At 36.0% G+C, this 21,378-nt stretch overlaps 1 protein-coding gene and 2 long non-coding RNA genes across 5 annotated transcripts in view; 1 reads left to right on the forward strand and 2 right to left on the reverse strand.

Annotated features, from left to right (window-relative positions):
* Positions 1 to 21,378, reverse strand: part of LOC126727415 (uncharacterized) — a 105,909-nt gene that overhangs the window by 33,608 nt on the left and 50,923 nt on the right. Inside the window, exon 3 of one of the 2 annotated variants that reach the window (XR_007656239.1) lies at positions 5,136 to 5,256. The exons of the other annotated variant lie outside the window; for it this stretch is intronic. This is a non-coding gene — a long non-coding RNA (uncharacterized LOC126727415). Of the gene's footprint in view, positions 1 to 5,135; positions 5,257 to 21,378 lie in introns of those variants that run through there. 2 annotated transcript variants of the gene reach the window in all.
* The window catches only part of LOC126727410 (receptor-like protein kinase FERONIA), a 77,726-nt gene continuing 60,963 nt past the window's right edge, over positions 4,616 to 21,378 (forward strand). The window contains exon 1 of the mRNA XM_050433081.1: positions 4,616 to 5,256. Coding sequence (XP_050289038.1) covers positions 4,730 to 5,256 — 527 coding nt within the window. The 5' untranslated portion in view covers positions 4,616 to 4,729. The remainder of the gene's footprint in view (positions 5,257 to 21,378) is intronic.
* On the reverse strand, positions 5,933 to 10,108 carry LOC126727416 (uncharacterized). 2 transcript variants are annotated; one of them, XR_007656241.1, is made up of 4 exons: positions 10,017 to 10,108; positions 9,715 to 9,791; positions 9,113 to 9,178; positions 5,933 to 6,309 (listed from the first exon to the last, which is right to left on the reverse strand). It is a non-coding gene; the product is annotated as an uncharacterized LOC126727416 (long non-coding RNA). The 2 variants fall into 2 exon arrangements; XR_007656242.1 differs by lacking the exon at positions 9,113 to 9,178.

Below are 21,378 nucleotides of genomic sequence, written 5' to 3' on the forward strand. Positions count from 1 at the left end.
CTAGGAGTGAGGTGTTTAAGAATGACAAAAACAGAGAGGTCTTTGAGAAACTGAACTGTAAGCGTAAGATTTGGGCTGAGCGTTTTGTTGTGTTAGATGAGGTAGAAATCTCATCTAAAGGGCTTTATAGAAATCTCATTCTTTTGAGGGGAAGCCAAATTCTATGAAAGTTGAAAATTGGCTCCTATAAATAAGGATTTGGAAGAAATGGATTATGAGAGGGGTTTTACCATTAATATATCATGACATGAGAAAAGTGTTTGCCACACTTGTGTTATATTTCAAAACAATTCCTCATGTTACAATCAAGACTCCTCGTAATCATTTACATAGCCTCGTGATCTTGGCCTGCCAATTGGTTCTAATCAGGCCAAACCCACGTGAATGGGTAAGTTTGTGATCATTTCCCTTAAAATGGAAATCCCACTTGAAAACACATTTCCCCTTAAATCATGGGTTCATAATAGAGTCATTACTTATTTAATTAAGGAAAAAAAAAAAAAACATTTATAAATAATACATGTTTCCTTGAATCATTGAATTTGAAATTACATGCTTCATTGAATCATTCGCAAAGTGGGTGCTTAACACCTCACTTTGTAATTGAACTTCAACAAATTACAGGGCCTTGGTCCTAAGTACAAGGGTGCACTATCTAGAACTCTTGATCTAAGTTTTGAAGTTAAATTACAAAGTGAAGTGTTAAGCACCCATTTTGCCAAATAGGAACTAGTCTTCTAAAATATTGTGGCCAAATTATATGTTGCTGGAAATATTTTAGTGAAAAGGTATAGTGATGAGTATTATGCAGGTCACTCACAACAATAATAGCCTATAGTTGTTGGTTACTAAAACCTCTTGATAAAAGCCTAACGACTAGATTACCCATTATTGTCCAATAACTATTTTTCTCATAATTGCCCAACAACTATTTTATCCTTTATTTCCAAACATAAATTCCCAACGGCTAGAAAATAAAGAATAATAAAAGTGTTTGGGACATACACTCACACCAACACATGTCCCATCACACAAACATGTAAAACCATAAAGCATATCATACAATCATATTGGATGAATTGAATTATGAATTTGGAACAGGGAAATTTGAATTATGAAATTTGGAACATGGAAATTTGAATTATGAAATTTGAAACATGAAATATGATTTTTGAAAAGAACATTTTTTTTTTTTTTTTTGAGAAACATATGAATAGCAGAAAACATGAATTTAATTTAAGGGAGTTAAGGAAAAACAAATTTGACTAGAGTTTTGATTTAATTGGTTGTAGCTAATGACTACAACTTCACTCAATATCTTTTTTATTGGATGTGAATTTTGATAAATCTACCATTGGATAACATTCGCTTTTGATATCCTCAATGCTTGCAAAATTTCCAGAAGATAAAAAATCAATAATTATGTTATCAATCTAATGATTAAACTTCAAGTTTTCATAGTTTAAAATTATACATAAAAAAAAAAAATTATAGATCAAATAGTAAATAATATTAGATTGGTACAAAATCTGACACGCTTGCTAGATATATAAAGAACATGCATTCCAATAGTTAAATTTTCAAAATATGTAATCATATTAATTTTTTCAATAGAAGTTGTAGACATTAGCTACAACCAAGTTTATAGCCAAACTTTCCCCATTAATGTATAATTGAAAAAAATGTATGAAGATTTCACATTAGGTGAATGATGTGGTATAGCTTGGAGCATTAAAATTTAAGTTGGTAGGTGCCTAGTTTGAATACTCAACAATATGGTTAACAATGTAGCCAACTAGACATGGATCATACATTTCCGCACTTCTAGGCACAATGATTTTCACTTAAATTATATTAACCTTATTAATCTGAAATCCTATAATAATAAATAAATTTAGAAATAAGTGGAAGATACAACACAACATTTTCATAGTTAGTTTTAATTATATTGCAAGGAATTAATGGTTTTAAAGTTGTTAATATATATTTATATCTATGGAAAAATAATAAAAACTATTTGACTCAGTGACATTAATTGGTTTCTTTTATTAAAAGAACTAATGTGCTTTTAAATATACATCACTGTCAATTTCTTTAAAACATTCTCCCTTCTCCTCATGTGTGCGCGTTAAAATACTTAGTATTCTTAAAAAAAAATAAAAAATAAAAAAATAAAAACTAAGGTTCAAATTCTCCTTCCACCACTTGTTATAAGAATAATTCTAAAATATAAAAACTCTTTAGGCTTCTAAGTAAACAATGGGTTATGAGCCTGCCAATCCAGAACATTGCGTGAGACTCATCTCAATGTGATAAGGAAAGAATATATTCTCGGAATACTTAATAATTTTTTAAGGGAGACCCTTTGTTTGAACGACAATGTAATAGGTGAAAAACATGCTCTAAAGCTAGTATTTGTTTCCTCTTTTTCACATAACCAGTGTGTCCCTCTAAAGAGTGAAACCCACTAACTCTGAGAGAGGAGAAATATATATATATATATATATATATCCAATAGGCCTTTTGGATAATAGGACTGGGAAAAATAACTTTAGTGAAAATGGCTCATTTGATAATATTGTTCTAGTAATATTGTTTAAGTTTTTTAAATATACATGTGAGTGAGAAAATATTGTAGAAATATATATTGTATTATTTAGACAATAAAAACAGTCATTAAAATACCCCTACCAGACACTAATGCAATGCAATTTGTTTGAACGGGAGGTCCACATGTTAACAATAAGCAGGAGTAGGACAGCTCAGCACAATGCATGTGATTCTGTTTTTTTTTTTTTAGAATCATGCATGTGATTCTGTTTGTGGACGGAGATCACTCACTTTTTTGAGCTTATCCTCTTTTCTTTCTGTTACACACTCACCTCTTTATTTTTATTTACTATAAGTATATCGCTCAAGGTGGACAATGTATGTGAATGAGTAGTGGAGGAGAGAGGGAGATCATTTGGGAGTGGCAACACTGAAATGGAAGATTATAATATGAAGAGAGGTGTATATCTTCTGGCATTCTTAGTGATGCTGATTCTCAACGCATACTATTGTCATGCTTCTGCTGTCCAAGTTAAAGGCAGCACCACTTTGACGTGCAATGACGGCCTTGGCGAATGCCTGATCATTGAGGATGAATGGGACCCGTACGTAAGACGCATGCTTGCTAGTGGTAACGTAGACAAAACCAATATTGCTACCAGTCAAGTCTTTACTTGCGGCAAACCAGGAGATCCTTATAAAAAATGCTACGACAATGGTTGTAAACGCAATAGTTTCTACCGCTGCTAGAAATCTTGAATCGTTCCAGTGTGTTTCCTTTGGGCTGTCCACTTGTTCTATTATATCCATTCTCATATTAGAATTATTATTCAATAACGATTCCCTTCTTGTTGTAAAGGGTAAACAAATATCTGAATCTGTGTTTTACGTACTGTATATGCATGTATTAGAGAATTAATGTATTTTTTGTTGGTAAACAAACAATTCCTAATTTTCATCGTCATAGTAACTTCAGCTTGAGCAGGAAGTCAGTTGTAAACCTCATACGACGGCCTGTCCTCTCATCTCTCTCTATCTATTCTTATGTTTTTTTTTTATTCACATAAGGTGTTAAAGGCCACAGAAAAAAGCAGAATTGTAGAAAGATTACTTTTTGGGTAACAATTAATGTATAAATCCACACATATTAGAAGCAATGCGAGATAGATGGGAAAATGGTATTTTCCTACCACCAATAAGCCATCTAGCAATGATTTCTATCCCAACAATAGAAGGGTAATCATCTTTCTCATTTGATTTCTTCTTTTGGTTATTTATTTATTTATTTTATTTTTCTATCTTTCGTTTTGGATTTTGGGTTTTATATCGATGGTTTGCCGGTAGTGACCACAACACAAACGGCGGCTCCCAAGTATTTTCCAGATTCCCAAGTATCTTCCTAGGTGACTGGTGACGTTTATGGCTGGTTGGAGGCTCGATGGTTTGATTTGTTTGAAAAATAGGGGTTTTGATACCCCTTATTATTAACAGAAGGGGTGAGTTTGATGGTCATAACCACCACGTGAAGGCTGCTGCAGCATCATCTCCGCTGGCGTCTTTGCATGGTTGGAGGCAGTGGTATTTATGTTTTAATTTGATCGGAGTTGATTTTCTGAAACATAGAGATATTGAGAAAGAATTTTGTAAAAATTTGATGACATGGCAGTATTGGAAAGTGTAAACTATAAAGGGTTTACAATGCATCCCTATTAAGTTCGGATTCATTCAATATCACAATGGGAAGGCGAAAGCTCAAGAAAATAATTCATTCAACTTTAATTAATCTCACTTCTCTTGATTCTATATATTTTGATTACTGTAAATATTATTAATAATCAGTTTAATGAAACACAAACACACACATAGATATATATATATTCTTTCTGCAAATATTTATCCAAGTTTAGGGGTGGCTAGAGTTTGGGCATTTCGCAGAAACACCTTAAAGAAATAGAAACTCTCTCTAGAATTTGACCGAGTCCAAAAGCAACCATGGGTCCCCCACTTAGACCCGAGCAAGGACAAATATAGTTGTATTATTAATATGTATTGATATTCACATGGATCTCATCACAAGCATAAAGCAACTTGGCAGTCTTCACTCACTCCCACTCGTTGTTGCTCTAGTTCAATAATTTTTCTCAAATTGCTTTGTTACAGTCACTGACCTCTTGCACTCATGAAGAGCCACCCTATGCTCACACCTATCTTATTCCTCTGCTGCTTATTCTTCCTTCTTTCTTATTTAACAATTGCTACTTCAACACCTCTTTACAATCCTGTTGAAAATATTGTCGTTAACTGTGGCTACCCTGGCAGCTTGAAGGGGGATGATGATCGTTACTGGATCGGAGACAAAGGTTCCAAGTTCGCTCCCACAGAAGAGCCTAATTACAAATCTAATACCTCTGTAGCCCAAAGCCAAGTCTCCGTCGGGATTGTCCCCTACATGACTGCCCGTTTATCTTATTGGCAATTCACATACGTGTTTCCGATCACTCCTGGCCCGAAATTCGTCCGGTTGTACTTCTACTCCGCTGTTTACTCAGGTTTTGAAAGTTCTAAGGACTTTTTCACTGTTAAGGCAGGTTCGTTCACCTTACTTAGAAACTTCAGTGCTTCCATTTATACTCATTCATTGGACCGAAAGGATATTTATAAAGAGTTCTGCATCAATGTTGATGAGAATCAAAAATTGAACTTAACCTTCATCCCTTTTACAAGTAATTCTATGAATTACCATGCTTTCATCAATGGAATTGAGATAGTCTCCATGCCTATGGACCTGTACTACAAGCCACAAGAGGTCATTAAAGGTGAAGAATTCGTCCCAGTTTATTAGGGATGGCAACGGGTCGGGTTCGGGCCGGGTTTTTGCATACCCGGACCCGACCCGTGGGCCAAGACCCTAAACCCAGACCCGGCCCGAATAATAATCGGGTTTTTTTTCCGGGGCCCAGACCCGCCCCGCCGGGCCCCGCGGGCCCCGTTTAACCTGTTGGGCCCAAATCTGGCCCAACTAATTTTTTTTTTTTTTTAAAGCCCATTGAGTTTTTTTTTGCCAGATTGAAGCCCATTCATTGGGCAGCCAATTTAAGCCCATTCAAGGCATTATTAGGCAGCCAATTCAAGCCCATTCAAGGCATTATTAGGCAGCCCATTCAAGCCCATTCATTGGGCAGCCAATTTAAGCCCATTCAAGGCATTATTAGGCAGCCAATTCAAGCCCATTCATTGGGCAGCCAATAAATCATAACTATAAATCAATAAATCACCAAACATCAATAAGGTAGCCAATTCAAGCCCATTCATTGGGCAGCCAATAAATCATAACTATAAATCAATAAATCACCAAACATCAATACATCTATAAATCAATAACTAAAATCACCAACTAAACATAAAAATAAAATAAATCCAATAAGTCCAAGAACTAAGTATCAAAAGTCCAACAAGTTCAAGAAATTCAAAAATAAAAAGTTACAAAACAAATCCTACAAGTGTAAGAAATTACAAAATGTCTTATCCTCCACAAACCAACAAATTAAAAAGGCTAAAAAATTACAAAATGCTAAAAAGGCTTAAAATAATTACAAACCAACAAATTAATCCAACAAGTTTAAGAAATTAAAAAGGCTACTAAATTATTACAAAATGTCTAATCATCCATAATTGTGACACAACTCCCATCCTCTTCATTAGGCTCCCCATCATCAAGAATTGTTTGAACGGTACAATCTCCGGACATAGTTGAAGAACCTACAATAACAATGAATTAAAGAATGAAATACCAAATTGTAACTAGCAAATATAAAACTACAATTTTAATTTTATAAATAGAAATTAGACAATTACTAACCGTTGATTTCACTCCATAACCAATTCTGAGCACACATCATTGCCTCTATAGTCTTGGGATGTAGCCTACTACGGTGTGGACTTAAAAGTCTCCCACTAGTGCTAAAGGCCGATTCTGAAGCAACAGTTGTAATAGGAATGGCTAAAATATCTCTTGCAATCCTTTGTAAAGTAGGATACTTTAAACCATTACTTTTCCACCATCCCAAAATATCAAAATCTTCACTCCTCTTCAACACTCCCTCATCAATGAAATGATCAAATTCCATTCTAGCACTCCCATGTTTCTTTGAACTACTTGAACTATTATTCACAAACTCATCAAAAGATGACATTGCCCCACTCAACCTAAATTTCATTTGTGCCACAGGGCTTGAAGTACTAGCAGGAACATGGGAACTTCCTTCATTATCTATAGAGGACTCATTTATATCTCCATACTCATCAAGTAAATCATAACAAAGATTCTTAATTTTTTCAATCTCCAAATTAGAATTATCACCATAAATTTTAGGATAATAAAATTCTAATAACTTCATCTTATATCTTGGATCTAAGATAGCAGCAATAGCCATAACAACACTAACATTAGCCCAGTAAGAATTAAACTTAGCAAGCATACTTTCCGCCATCGTACTTATCATCTCATTTGAATACACACTCCATTCATTCAATGCAATTTTCAACTCACACACCACATTAAAATACATATTAGTTGTGGGGTACTTACGACCAGAGAAAAACTCAGTCGCACTATGAAACAACTCCAACCTCCCACAAATATCTTTGGCTAACTCCCAATCATAATCATATGGTAAACAAGTATAAGATATTTCACGTTTAGCCAAACGTGAGAAAACATCTTTATAAATCAACGCAGTAGAAAGCATTAAGTAAGTTAAATTCCAACGAGTTTTACAATCTAAGACTAACTCTTTGGTGCATTGAACACGCAATTGACGTGCATTTTCTTCAAATTTTTGCCTTCTTTTTGGTGATCCAGTCCAATAAATCACACTATCACGAATCCTCTCAATACCATCACCAATAAGAGACAACCTATCTTGAACAATCAAATTCAAAATATGTGCAGCACACCTCATATGCAACATAGACCCACCCAACATAAGAGAACTAGTATCAAGCTTATTCAAAAGAAGTCTAATCATGGCATCATTAGTACTACAATTATCAACAGTAATTGTAGACAACTTCCTATCAATGTTCCACTCTAAAAAACAATCAACAAGGACTTCAGCAAGAACTTCTTTTGTGTGTGGAGAAGGAACATAAACAAACCTAGAAAAATAATATGAATAATTATAACATAATTCAAAAATCATTCTAAATGTAAAGTCTTTAACATTCAATTTATAGATAAAAAAATTACCTTAGAACCCGGCTTTGCAACATCCAAGTATGATCAATGAAATGAGCGGTAATGACCATAAACCCTCTCTTTTTGTTACTTGAAGTCTACATATCGGTTGTAATGGCCATCTTACTTCCATTCTTGTCCGTCATCTTCAAAGCTTTCTCCCTCTCATTATCATAGATCTTAAAAATGTCACTCTTCAAAGTATTTCTTGTGACAAGTTTAAACATAGGTTGAAGATCGGCCACAAATTCTTTAAACCCAATATGGTCAACCATTGAAAGAGGATATTCATGTAGGATGACCATACGGGCAAGCTTATTCCTCACTCTAACTTGATCAAATTGATAAGTACTTAAACTCATGGTTCCATCCACCTTATTTTGTTGTTTGATCAAAACTTGTTGTCTCATATCCCTTATATCTTTAAATTTCATTCGTGGACATCTTGCTAAATGATTACGTAAATGAGTTGTACCTTGGCTAGACTCACCCAAGTAAAGTTTGTTACAATGATGACATTGGGCTTTAACTTTTCCGTCAACTTTCTTCCTTGTAAAGTGAGACCAAACATCTGAGGTAGTCTTTATTTTTCTACTTGTATCCAAGTCCTCATTTGTAGGCTCTTGCTCTCCCTCTGTCCCTTCTTGTTCCTCTACCTCTAAGTCTTCTCCTACTAAGTCCACCGTCGGAGATTTCGGATTCCTAATTGGTTCAAAAGTTTGGGAGTTAGAATCAAAACAAATTATCACAAATTTATTATTACACATACTCATTGATTAACTACAAATTCAAACACTTACTCATTTAATGGTGATCCTGAGGGTGAACTGCCAGGTGACAATGGTGAGGGTGACCGTGAAAATGGCGAAGGAGACCGCAAAGTCGGCAAGGGACAACGTCCGGTTCTCAAGGGAGAACCACTTGGCGAGGAAGAACCAGATTTGTTTGTGTCTTCCATCTATATTTTAGGATCTGCATTCCCAACAAACACAAAAAACAAACAATTTCTTCCATTAAACAAACTATGCAGAAATGAAGAAAACACCAAAGTTATCACATGAAACAAAGTCACAAATCCCTATGGCATTGACCCTTTGAAACACTTTCTTGCTCCTCAAAGCAACAACAATTCATGTAAATTACTAAATTTTAGCTCCAAAAGTAAATAACACCAAAAAGCAACCAAACCCAATCCAAACCCAATCCCAATCCCCTACTCACAAAATTTTATCAGCCTTTTCATTAACTACACAACACACCCTATGTGACAGAGTAAGTCTGAAACCTTTGCCTGAAGAGCTAGAAATCAAAGCATCAAAGAATTACCTTAAAAGCCACTGATAATCTAGCCAACAAGTCATATTATGTTGTCTTATGCATTATGATTATCTCCTACTCCCAATGACATAAACAATCGAGATCATAGTAATAAGCAACAATTGCAACACATTTGAGAAGCAAATCGAAACTTAATACCAGCAAAGCAAAAGGTAGTAACCTCAGTTTCCTTGGAAAATAAATTTGGGATCCAACAACCATTAAAAGTTAAAATGGTCTCTTCTACTATTTTGATAAAAACCAGATTGCCCATCAATCATTTAATGCTAATCAATATAACCAATATAAATCCGACAAGATTCAATCTTTTGTGTTTCGTAAATCCGGTTCATACTAAGTAGAAATTTGCATCCAGGTAAAGACAGAACCAATATAACCAACGCAAGCAAAGAAGCAAAAAGTGAAATAAACAGAACCAACATATACACAGACAATATGTGAGGCAAAATGATGGTCAAAAGACAGAATTATTTTTTAACCAAATAGTTGTATGAGAGAGTTTTCCTCCTCACAAAAAAATAGTACATCTAAAATTGATAAATGAAACAGAAAGAACAAAATAAAACAAAATTTTGATTCAGCTTCCTTACCTTATGTGAAGAAAGAATGGATTTAATTGGAATCCCAAAACCACAAGCAGCCTCAGTCCACACTAACCAACACAAATCTGTACAGAGAAAACAACAGAGACAAGAAACGTTAGCCAACATAAAACCCATTTTTAAAAAATCCAAACCCTATTGAACTCCAAGCTGATTAAAAAAAATAATAATAAAACCCAGTTCATATTATTATTTATTTTGAACTCCCATAAACTTAAAATTAAAAATACAAAAACAATGAAGCTCAACAACATTACAACAAAAAAAAAAAAAGAACCGGTGACACAAACCTGGAGATGAGCTGCGGAGTGAGGGAGAGCCGGTGACTGGAGATGAGCTGCCGAGTGAGGGAGAGCCGGACCTGTGGGTCGATGGTCAGCCACATTACAACAACCAAAAAAAAAAAAAAAGAACCGGTGACACAAACCTGGAGATGAGCTGCGAAGTGAGGGAGTGAGGGAGAGCTGCGTGCTGCGTGCTGCGTGAGGGAGTGAGGGAGGGCTGCGTGAGCTGCGTGAGGGAGTGAGGGAGAGCTGTGTGACTGGAGATGGGCGACGGAGTAAAAGAGAGCCAGTCGGAGTGAGGGAGTGAGGGAGAGCTGCGTGCTATGTGCTGCTGCTGCGTGAGGGAGTGAGGGAGAGCTGCGTGAGGGAGTGAGGGAGAGCTGCGTGAGGGAGTGAGGGAGAGCTGCGTGACAGCGTGAGGGAGTGAGGGAGAGCTGCGTGAGGAAGGGCTGGAGGCTGAGTGATTTCAGATTTGGGGATTACTGGGTTAGGGATTTAGGTTAGAATTATAGGTTTATATATATAAAGGGCATTTTAGTAATTTAGGATACCGGGTTTTAAACGGGGCGGGTTTCGGGCCGGGTTTCGGGTTTTTTCAATAAAACCCGGACCCGACCCGGACCCGTTTCGGGTTTTTTTTTTAAAAATCCATACCCGACCCTATCCTTAATCGGACCGGGTAAAACCCGGCCCATTAGGGTCGGGCCGGACCGGGTACCCGCGGGTCGGGCCGAAATTGCCATTCCTACAGTTTATGTCGGCCAACCTAATCCGATCTACATAGACTACAGCAGGGCTCTCGAAATGGTTTATCGATTAAACGTGGGTGGAAGCGCGATACAAGCAAAGGAAGACACAGGCATGTTCAGAAAATGGTCAGAGGATAGAGATTATTTGTTGTCTGGAGGCTTTGTGCCTCGCGATCCATCTTTGAAGCCAAAATACACAAAAATACCAAATTACACTGCACCTGATGCGGTCTATCAGTCTGCAATATCGATGGGTCCAGACAGAACCAAGAACAAGCAGTCTAATTTGACATGGGGCTTACCTGTTGATACAGGATTCAATTATCTGGTAAGGCTCCATTTCTGCGAAATAGAGTCTGAGATACATGCCACTGGGATAAGGGAATTCTATATCTATATAGACTATCAGCTGGCTGAAGAAAGAGCAGATGTACTATTGTGGACTGACGACAACGATACGCCTTACTACAAGGACTACGTGGTGATGATAAAAAACAAGGGTAATGACACACATCTGCTTTCCATTGATCTACAATCTAGATTAGATGCTGATTTGATCGATGCCATTTTAAACGGCGTGGAAGTATTCAAATTGAGTGACTCAGACAACAATCTTGCCATTGCTGCTCCATTGCTTGATCAACAACAATCTGCTGGGGTAGCCAACGAGTCCAAGTCAAAGAAGACAACAACATTCATTGCCATTGGAAGTGTTTTGGGCTTATTGGTCGTGCTCACTCTAGTTTGTTGCATGGTTCTCTGTATACTGAAGAAGACCAAGCACTATGGTTCTTACCATCCACTAGCAAAGTGGTGGCGGTGGTCTAGGCCAGATTCCTACAAAAGAGACTTCTCAAGGAGAACAGCTTCATCACTGCCTGGAGAACTATGCCGCTACTTCAGAATAGATGAAATCAAAACAACAACCAACAACTTCAATGAAGATCTAATTATCGGTGTAGGTGGCTTTGGAAATGTTTATAAGGGTCTGATTGAGCAAGGTAATGTATAATACCATGATTATCTTTTTATTTTTAGTTTTTTCCTGAATTTTTCCTAATTGCAGTAATACCGGGATTTCTAACTGCATATAATTAAGATTAGTGATACTATAACTCTTTTAGGACAAGTCTTTGCATCTTATAATTTCCAAAATATTATAGAAACTAGACATAAGTCGTAAATATTTTTGTTTACACACAATAATAAAAGAGCGGTGTTAGCTAGGGTTAGTGCAAGTTTTATTAAAAATAACTTACAAATTCATATGTCTTTATAGGTTATTGAAATCCATCAATCACATTCATTGTTATATTTATTGGGTTTTAAAAAACATGATAAAACAATATTTCTTCCTCCAGGTAATATGATGGTGGCAATCAAGCGCATGAAACAAGAGTCTCGACAAGGTGCTCTTGAGTTTATGACAGAGATCAAAATGCTTTCTCAACTTCGTCATGTGCACCTCGTGTCTCTCATTGGATATTGTGATGATGAGGGTGAGATGATACTTGTTTATGAGTACATGACAAATGGTACCCTACGCCACCACCTCTATGACACACCTAATGATCCCCTCACTTGGAAACAAAGGCTCCAAATATGCATAGGAGCAGCACGTGGTTTGCACTACCTCCACACATGTACAAAGCATCCTATTATCCACCGTGATGTTAAGACAACAAATATTCTACTGGACGAGAAATGGGTATCCAAGGTGTCGGATTTCGGATTGTCCAAAATGGGTTTGGATAACACTGCTGTTAGTACTCTAGTAAAAGGGACATGGGGGTATTTGGATCCAGATTATGCAAGACGCCAGCAATTGACTGAGAAATCCGATGTATACTCATTTGGTGTAGTGATGTTTGAAGTGTTGTGTGCCCGGAAGGCACTGAATCTAAAACTCGAAGAAGAGCAGCGAAATTTGGCTAGTTGGGCTAAAAAATGCATTGATAAAGGGACCATAAGCAACATCATTGATAAGTATCTGACGAATAAGATAGTGCCAAAGTGTTTAAAGGTATATGTGGAACTTGCAGAAAGTTGTATATGTGATCATGGAATCCAACGGCCCACAATGAATGATGTGATGGAAAAGCTACAGTTTGCATTAGAGCTCCAAGAGCAAGCAGAAGCGATCAAAGATACTGATTCAAAAGTGGTATCATTCCGTGTTGCCACTACCAATGGAGCTCCTTGGTACAACAATTTTTACCGTGGACAGGTGTTGGAGTTGAATAGTGGAACTGAGTTAAGTACGATCAATACTGGATTAAGTTACCCTAGTCTTGATTCTGTTACTATTAGTATCACAAGTGAAGATGTCTCCTCGGGCACTAAAAACAGTAGTTCTTAAGTTTTGTAATTATTTTTGTGTCTTTCTATAGTGAATAACTACGATATGGTGTGATTATTAACTTATTGTTCTAGAAAAAATAAAATAATACGAAGTCAAAAAAAAAAATTTCCTTTTACATTTTTTGTAACCGTAGATTACCAAAGATTTTCCTCTAAATGAGTTTAAAGTAAGATTAGGGGAAAATTAATTGACTTGTGGCTTTAGTAAAAAAAGAAAAAAGAAAAGAAAAAAAGACATCTACATCAATTTACTAACATTTTTAATTAAATAAATTATAAAACAACAGTTAAGTAAATGATTCAAATATGTATAGTAATTTCTTGGATGTTCAATATTTGTTATGGTTCCTATAACGAAGGTAGTATGAATCTTTAATTCTGAAAAACTTGAGAATTTGACTAGCACGTATAAAGTGTCTTTTAATATGTAAATTACTAATATATATATAAATATATATATATATATATATAATACCAAACACACCTTTTTACTTTTTAAGTTAGCTAACGTGCTTTTTGCGCTGCAAAACTGAACCAAAGAGGCACATAATTATCTATCTATTTATATATTTAGAGACTTTTCTGCAAGAAGAAACCAAACCGTGACCACAATAATGGGGCATGGTTCATAGATGAGACATTTGAATGCATCAAGACCACTGTGAGACAAAAATGAAAGGATGAGAAACATATGAGTGGCAAGAACCAAGACTTTTCAATGGGACTAAAAAGAAAAAAAAGACTTTCAATGGGACAAAGAACTTGGACCCACAATCTTGGAGACTTTTGTAGGAGACAAGAACCTGGACCACATCCACAATCATGGACTATGCATGATAACTTGTACTCTCTACTAGTTCCAAGAAGAAGCTCTCAATACTTTTCCAATGGGCCGTAGCCTTTTTGTATCCATCTTGACATGTGGTGTGCGGTCACAGATTCATTGAACTATTAAGGGAAAAATAGTGTATGCCCTACGCGCATGAGATATTATCTCTCTATTATGTATCAACTATTTGTTTCTTATAGGGCTGTACATGAGTCAATTCAGGTTAGTTTTGAACTCAACCTGAAACCAACGAGCTCAAGTCGAGTGGAAGATGACAGGACCTACAACTGACTACCAATTAACATGGGTCAAGTTGGATTGGGCTTAGGTAGACGATTGGATGATTTGAGCGAAACTGAGTAAGAACTGGTGGTGGTGGCGATCTAAGCAGAGGAGAGCACAACTTTGTCTGAATGAGTAGAGAAGAGCACAATATTACTGGATCTGAGCTAAGAAGAGATTGACGTGGTCGAATTTGGAAAAATTTGTGCCAAATGTGGCCAAATCTCAGTGGAATTGTACTAAACATGGCTGGATCTTAGCGGATCTATGCCAAATTTGGCCGGATCTTAGTGGAAGAGGGTCAAATGTGGCTGGATCTAAGCAGAGGAGGCCTTATCTTTGCCGGATCTGGGTGGATTCAACCTAGTTTGATGGGTTTCTAGGTCGGGTCGGGTGGGCTTGGGTATTAGAAGAGGAAACCGCCACACAACTCATTGGAGTCGATTTCAAAGGGTTGAGACCAGCACTGACCACCGGAGGCGTTGGATTGGGCTATGGCGGGTCGGTTTGGTTGGTTTGCCGGTTTGCTTGGATAGCCCTGGCCTTCTCATTTCTTAATGTGAAATGTTTCACATGACACTTGTATATTAGGTAGTATAAATACTATTACACACATTTTGTCACACACATGATTATACACACCTCTAATATCCATTGAAATCGTGAGTTACAATTTTAGTGCATTTTATGAGTGTGTGTAAACTTAAGTATATTAGGGTGTGTATAATAAACATCACCCATCATGAACACAAATGTGAAAGAGTATGGAGATTTTTAAATACGAATTGATCAGAGCCTAAATCAAAATATCTATAAATGTGATTGATGTCAAATCAATAATATAATAAATAAATAGCAAGTTTTTTTTTTTTTTTTTTTTTTTTTTTTTTTTTTTTTAATTAGAGAAATTTCATAAACACAACAAAATATCACTTTACAATAATCATATTTTGAACTGTTGCGAGTTTGGGGTATAATTTTATTATATTTTAACATACGGTAAATTAACATCTCAACTTGTTGAAAACATATTGTGAGATTTTTTATTATAATAGTAGAACTCTTTACATTACGTTTTAAAATGATGAATCATAATAAAATTTAGGTTTAATTATACATTTATTGCCTATTTTGGTCTAGCTTTTTAGCTACTTTTTAAAATTTATGTACAAATATTTAGTGGGTTTCAATTTGATCAATTGGTAAAGTCTCTAACGGTTTAATAAGAGATATAGGGATCAATCCCCACCTACACCAAAACCGATTAATGTCTTGGTCTGATAATAAAGAGCAGATTCATTAGAAACAGACGTCATAGGTTGAAACTATATATATATATATATGACAAATTTTTAAAACTCACTTTTTCTTCACTTTTTATAACTTCTTTTTCAAAATACAAACATACTTTGGCACACATTCAGTAAACAAAATAGCAAAAAGCTAAATAAACTGGAATAAAATTAGTTACAAACTTGGTTGTAGCCTAAGGGTATAACTTCTATTAAAAAAATTGAAAGTTCACTTGGTGTGTAAAACACTAGTGAATGTTTAGACCCCCAAATTCAAAATTACCAACACAAGCTTATACTCAAACAATATATGTGCGGAATGATAAGTACAAGCGATACCCAAATTGGTAAAACACTCTAAACCATAATTAATCACAACCACAACAACAATTAAAAGGGAAAAGAGTGAGGAAGAGAGATGCAAACACAAAGATAACACTGGCAAGTGTTATCAAAGAGGAAACCAAAGAACTTGGCAAAAAGACTCTCTGACACCCTCTAAGCAGTAAAATGATCCACTAGAAAATAAGTTGGGATACATGAATAGCAATAGACTCTCCAAGCCTAATCTACCCGATGCACCTAAGTCCTCCAAGCTTCTTGCTCCGACAAGGTTAAGCCTAACCGTGTCTTTTCTAGTTTTCCGAATCTTGCAATAAGCCCATTGCATTAACCAAAATGAATTGGTCCTCTTTGAACTGCTTCCCAAGCACTAAATAACATTCTCACTGATATGGATATGGTTAGGTAAGGATTTGGCTAAGTATCCTCTCAAAAGTATGACAATGGAGGGGATGAGAGTAATGAATTTGGAGAATCAAATTTCTAAGATTGTAGATGAGTCAATCTTGTTTTTCTCTAGGGTTTATCTTTCAAAATTCTCTTTAGAATCTCTCTACATTTCATGGGTATAAGGGTATTTATAGTAGGGTATGAGATAGAATGTGAAAAGTCACTTTTCTACAAAACAGGGGGTTCTGGCGAGTGACTCGCGACTAGGATGAGTCGTGAGTTCCAGTCGCTAGATAACTAAAAAGTCTAGATTGTACTTTTGTCTTGTAGTTCTCTAGCTGTCATGACTCTTCAACTTCCTACATGCTTCACATGTGTGGCACTTTGGTGAGTCATCAGTTACGAGTCACTCGCGAGTAATGCTCTTGATTGCACACACACTTGAATTTGTCACACTCTCTTACACACAACCCTTACATGATCTCACCTAAATATAGGGTATCTAATTGTTGAATTACAAGCAAATTTGGCACGAAATAAAGCCAACACATGATTGAATGAATTCAACCTTACAAAAATTAATTTTTCTTCACTTTTTATAACTTTTTTTCAAAATACAAACATACTTTAGAATGCATTCAGTAAACAAAATAGCAAAAAGCTAAATAAACTGGAACAAAATTTAGCTACAAACTTTGTTGTAACCTAAGATTATAACTTTCATTAAAAAATTTAACATAACTACATATTTTGAAAATATAAACTGTTCTCAAATGCACACTTAATCCTCAACTTTTTCGCATATTTTAATATGGCATTCATCTTTTGAAATGTTTCATTTTTGTTATTGATTCTCACTTTGATATGAGTAATACAATAGATATAACAAAAAGTTACAATAATTTCTAATTTAAATTATGTGGCATGTTAATTTGGGAATATTGTAAAATTATTGTAACTTTTGTTTTCGTTTTTTTGTTTTTTGTTTTTTTGTTTTTCTGTTTTGTTTTGTTTTGTTTGTTTGTTTTTGTTTTTGTTTTTGTTTTTGTTTTTGTTTTTGTTTTTGTTTTTGTTTTTTTTTTTTTTTTTTTTTTTTTTTTTTTTTTTTTTTCGTCCATTGCATTCTAAATGCATAGATCTTTTCACTCAAATAACACCAAGAAAACTATTTTCATCATAGCTGTTCTCTTCTCTGGCCACCAAAGGCTAGACTAGTTTTTAATCAGTCATCCCATGGCCCATTTCTTACGCATACACTATATATGTGATTACTGATTATTGTTTTTATGAATGGTCATTGTCCTCACTTGGCAGGAGTGGCTTTCAGAGCTTAAAAACAAAAAAGAGATGAGGATGGGTTCAAAATAAATTCCCATTAAAGTGGGGTAATATTATGGATGGGATTGGGAGATTTTCTTTCCGAGCATCTACCTCTAATTTGTGTCATTACTTTCCCACTTGTTGAAATCAAAGCTTCCAAACGATTTTGATGATGTTCACATAGTAGTTATTAGACGGGTGGGTAACCTGTATAAAGGGTGCATTAATGATGGGGCCACCCTATCTACAATCAATGGATAGACTTAAACCTGGTAAATGGTTTGGATAAACTAGGTTCAGGTTTGATCCAGTGGGGTTTAGAGCAGAAATGAGTTAAGCCTAAATGGGCTTTAATAACACTTATATTCGATCTTTCACGAATTGGATTTACCTATAGTTTTGTTTGTTGCAAAAATTAAAAATTTTTTTAAAAAAGTTTAAACATGTTCTTTTTTAATTTTTATCTTCTTTTTAATAAAAATAAGAGAACAAAGACTTGAAATAATACATAAATATATAAAGGACAAAATTTTAGCTATAAAATTAGTTGTAACCTTAGGCTACAACCTTACTCAATAAAATAAATATTACTATATATTTTGAAAATCTAATCGTTGAATTGCATGTTGTTTATGCTCTTAATACATATGTCAAATTTTGTATCAATTAGGTGTTATTTATCATATGATCTATAAACTTATATTTTATGCATAATTTTAAACTACAAAAACTTGCAATTTAAACATTTTATTGATAACATAGCTATTGATCTTTAATTTTCTAGAATGATAGGCCACAAATTGAATGACCCCTTATGATAGAAATTAATTAATTAATTAGCCAAGTTATTAATTAATCAATTTATCATGCAAACGCGTAGTAGTACAAACAAATCACCAATAAACTAATTATGCACGGAAAACAAATAACACGGTGATTTGTTTACGAATGGGAAAAACATAACGGCAAAAACCCCACCGGGTGATTTTCAGGTCACCACTCTCGAAACTCCACTATTATCACAACAAGTGGTTACAAGTAAAGGAATCCCAAGTACCTTACCAACCTACAGTTGAACCCTTATCCCAATACCCAATTGGACTTATTCTGTAGTGACAGTTCCCCTTTTTGATGCACGACTCCAAAGTACGTGACTAATCAATTGCGCGGATCCCAGTACGCGACTTCAATCACCAACTAAGAAGATTGTTGGTTGTAAAGTTCTTCAGTTCATCCACATGATGAAGATCAAGAAGATGCTTGGTCACAAAACCCTACGGTGCACATACACAACAACTTCTTCAAGAGAAAGAGATGAACTAGGGCAAGAACTTTGTCTCCGGTCACAATTTGTTTGAACAAAGTTTTCTTAATGCTTGTGCAACTTGTGAACTGTTTGACAGCCCTTAAAACAATCCTTTTATATGTCTAGGGTTAGGAGAAAAGAAAGCCCAAAGACATATTCACAGATCCCAAGAAAATCATATCAGAATTCTGAAATTCTTAAACCTCGACAGATAGTAGGTGTCGAGCAGCTGTCAAGCACACGGGGCTTGAATAGCTTTCTTAAGCTCGATAGATGCAGCTGTCGAGCTTTAATGAATTTGCACTATCAGCTTGTTTTCTTGGACAGACTTGAAGGCTTCAACACTTGATCTTGAAACATGGTTTCTTGAAGTATTTAAACACATCCTAAATCTACCCAAATACAAGTAAAGTGCGTTTTGTCAAAGGATAAGCCAATTACATAAAATAGTGATATATGTTCCTAACAAGTGAAACACATATGTCCTAACAATCTCCCCCTTTGGCAATCCATGACAAAACCACAACAAACAAATGAACATATGAGAGAAGTCATAAATCACTCAACTCATATTCACTTGTTGAATACAATAAAATCTATCCTAACACAAACTCTTGAAAAACTTTGCAAGAAGAGAGTTTATGGCAAGTAGACTTTGACAACCTGTATTTCTGAAACACTTTAAACAAAACTCATCACAGCATCTTTGTGTGAAACAGAAATAATTGATTGCATACAAGTAATAAGAAGCATCTGTATAAAGGGAGAAAAGAAACAACACATGAAGGGGTAGGTGAAAGAAAAACATACATCAATATAAATAGGAGTAAAGTACAATGTATGTCTATAAATGGTCACAAGATCTCATGTACAAGAATAATGTATCTAAAAAGAAAGAAAAGAAAAGATACATACTATCCTCACTACATCCCTCAAAACATATCAACACTCCCCCTAACAAAATGGTCCTATACTAACTCTCCCCCTAAGAATGACTACTCTTGTATCCAAAACTACTCCCCATTTTTGTCACGAGTGACAAAGGGTAAAAGTGTCAAGTAGACATCTCATCAGTAGAGCTAGCATCTCCATCAGCATCATCGTCATCACCATCATCATCATCCTCATTCTCAGAATCAAAAGTCACGGGAGGAGGTGGTGAAGGAGAAGCCTCAGAAGCAAAACCACCTATGGACGCCTGTCGCCATGCAATACGACCTACATGAACGTTCACCTGATACAACTCCGTAGAGAGTGTATCTAGGCGAGCATCCATGCGCTGCAGCTGCGCCATGATGTCTCCTAAAGTCACATCGCCCGAAGAAGAGGAAGGAGCGGATGTGGATGGAGTAGAACGGGATGGAGCTGAATGGGAGGGAGGAGCTGCTGAATCCGATTGCCTCGACCGAAACTGGGCCTCATTACGTTTAACGGTAGCATAATTTATGGCACACATGATGGTGAAATGGTCAGAAGAGGGAAAAGGAACAGAAAAGTGGCGTAAGATCCTTGTGATAGCGGAAGGAAAGATGAGCTTATCACGGGACGCCGAATCTAGTTGAATATCTATAATAGAAAGAATAAAATGAGAAGGGAAGTCTATAGTAAGATGCTCAAGAAGAGATAGCAAAAATCAAGCACGAGGCTCTGTAATGGAGTTGTAGTGAGAGAGTGGATGCAAAACAAAGGTCATCACCAAGGTCATGAATCTAGGACCTTTAGCAAAAGGTCTACATGGTGTAAACTGGCGCTCACCCCAAACAAAAGGGCACTCACAGAAAGCAGACATGAGCTCATCCCTGGACACAGTCCTCAAACGCTCACAACTAGGATAGTCAGGAAACACTATCCTAGGGACCTGAAGCACATCCGTAACAAGTTATGGTGTGATAGGAATGCGCGTACCTCGAATGCAAGTGAAGAAAAAAGGTACTGAACGATCAATCCCGTGCATGTTGGAGTAAAACTCCTGGATAAGCACGAGAGGACAGGTGACTGGGACGTCACACAGTGACTCCCATCCCTGACTGTGAATGACAGTGGGAAGGTCGGTGTCGGCAAAGCCCGACAGAATGACTTGGCGTTCCGAATGAATGCCTCGTCTAGAAAAGTTCTCCGAGAACGCCTTGAAGGCTTCATCATCACGGAACTGAATATGAGACAGAATAGGATCAGAGGATGAAGAAGCGCCGGAACGAAGAGGGTTCCGAGCTGGAGTAGATTTACGCTGAGGTGCCATAGACACGACTAATCGTAAACAAAAAGAGAGGGAAAAAAAAAGACAATCAGAATAGTCCCAAGCAATTTCAAATATAACAAGTATATTGAAAAGTGAGTACGTATGCATGGGAAATGCATGAACATGTGACATGCAAAAGAAATTTCATCATAGGTTTAGCCCAATCCAACCCTATCAGCACACAAACAGGTAGCACACATTTAAATGCATGACAATACTATTATAATGCTAATGTGATGCAATGTATGAGGTTTTAAA

The sequence above is a fragment of the Quercus robur genome, chromosome 5, assembly GCF_932294415.1.
Source record: "Quercus robur chromosome 5, dhQueRobu3.1, whole genome shotgun sequence".
Taxonomy (NCBI): Eukaryota; Viridiplantae; Streptophyta; class Magnoliopsida; order Fagales; family Fagaceae; genus Quercus; species Quercus robur.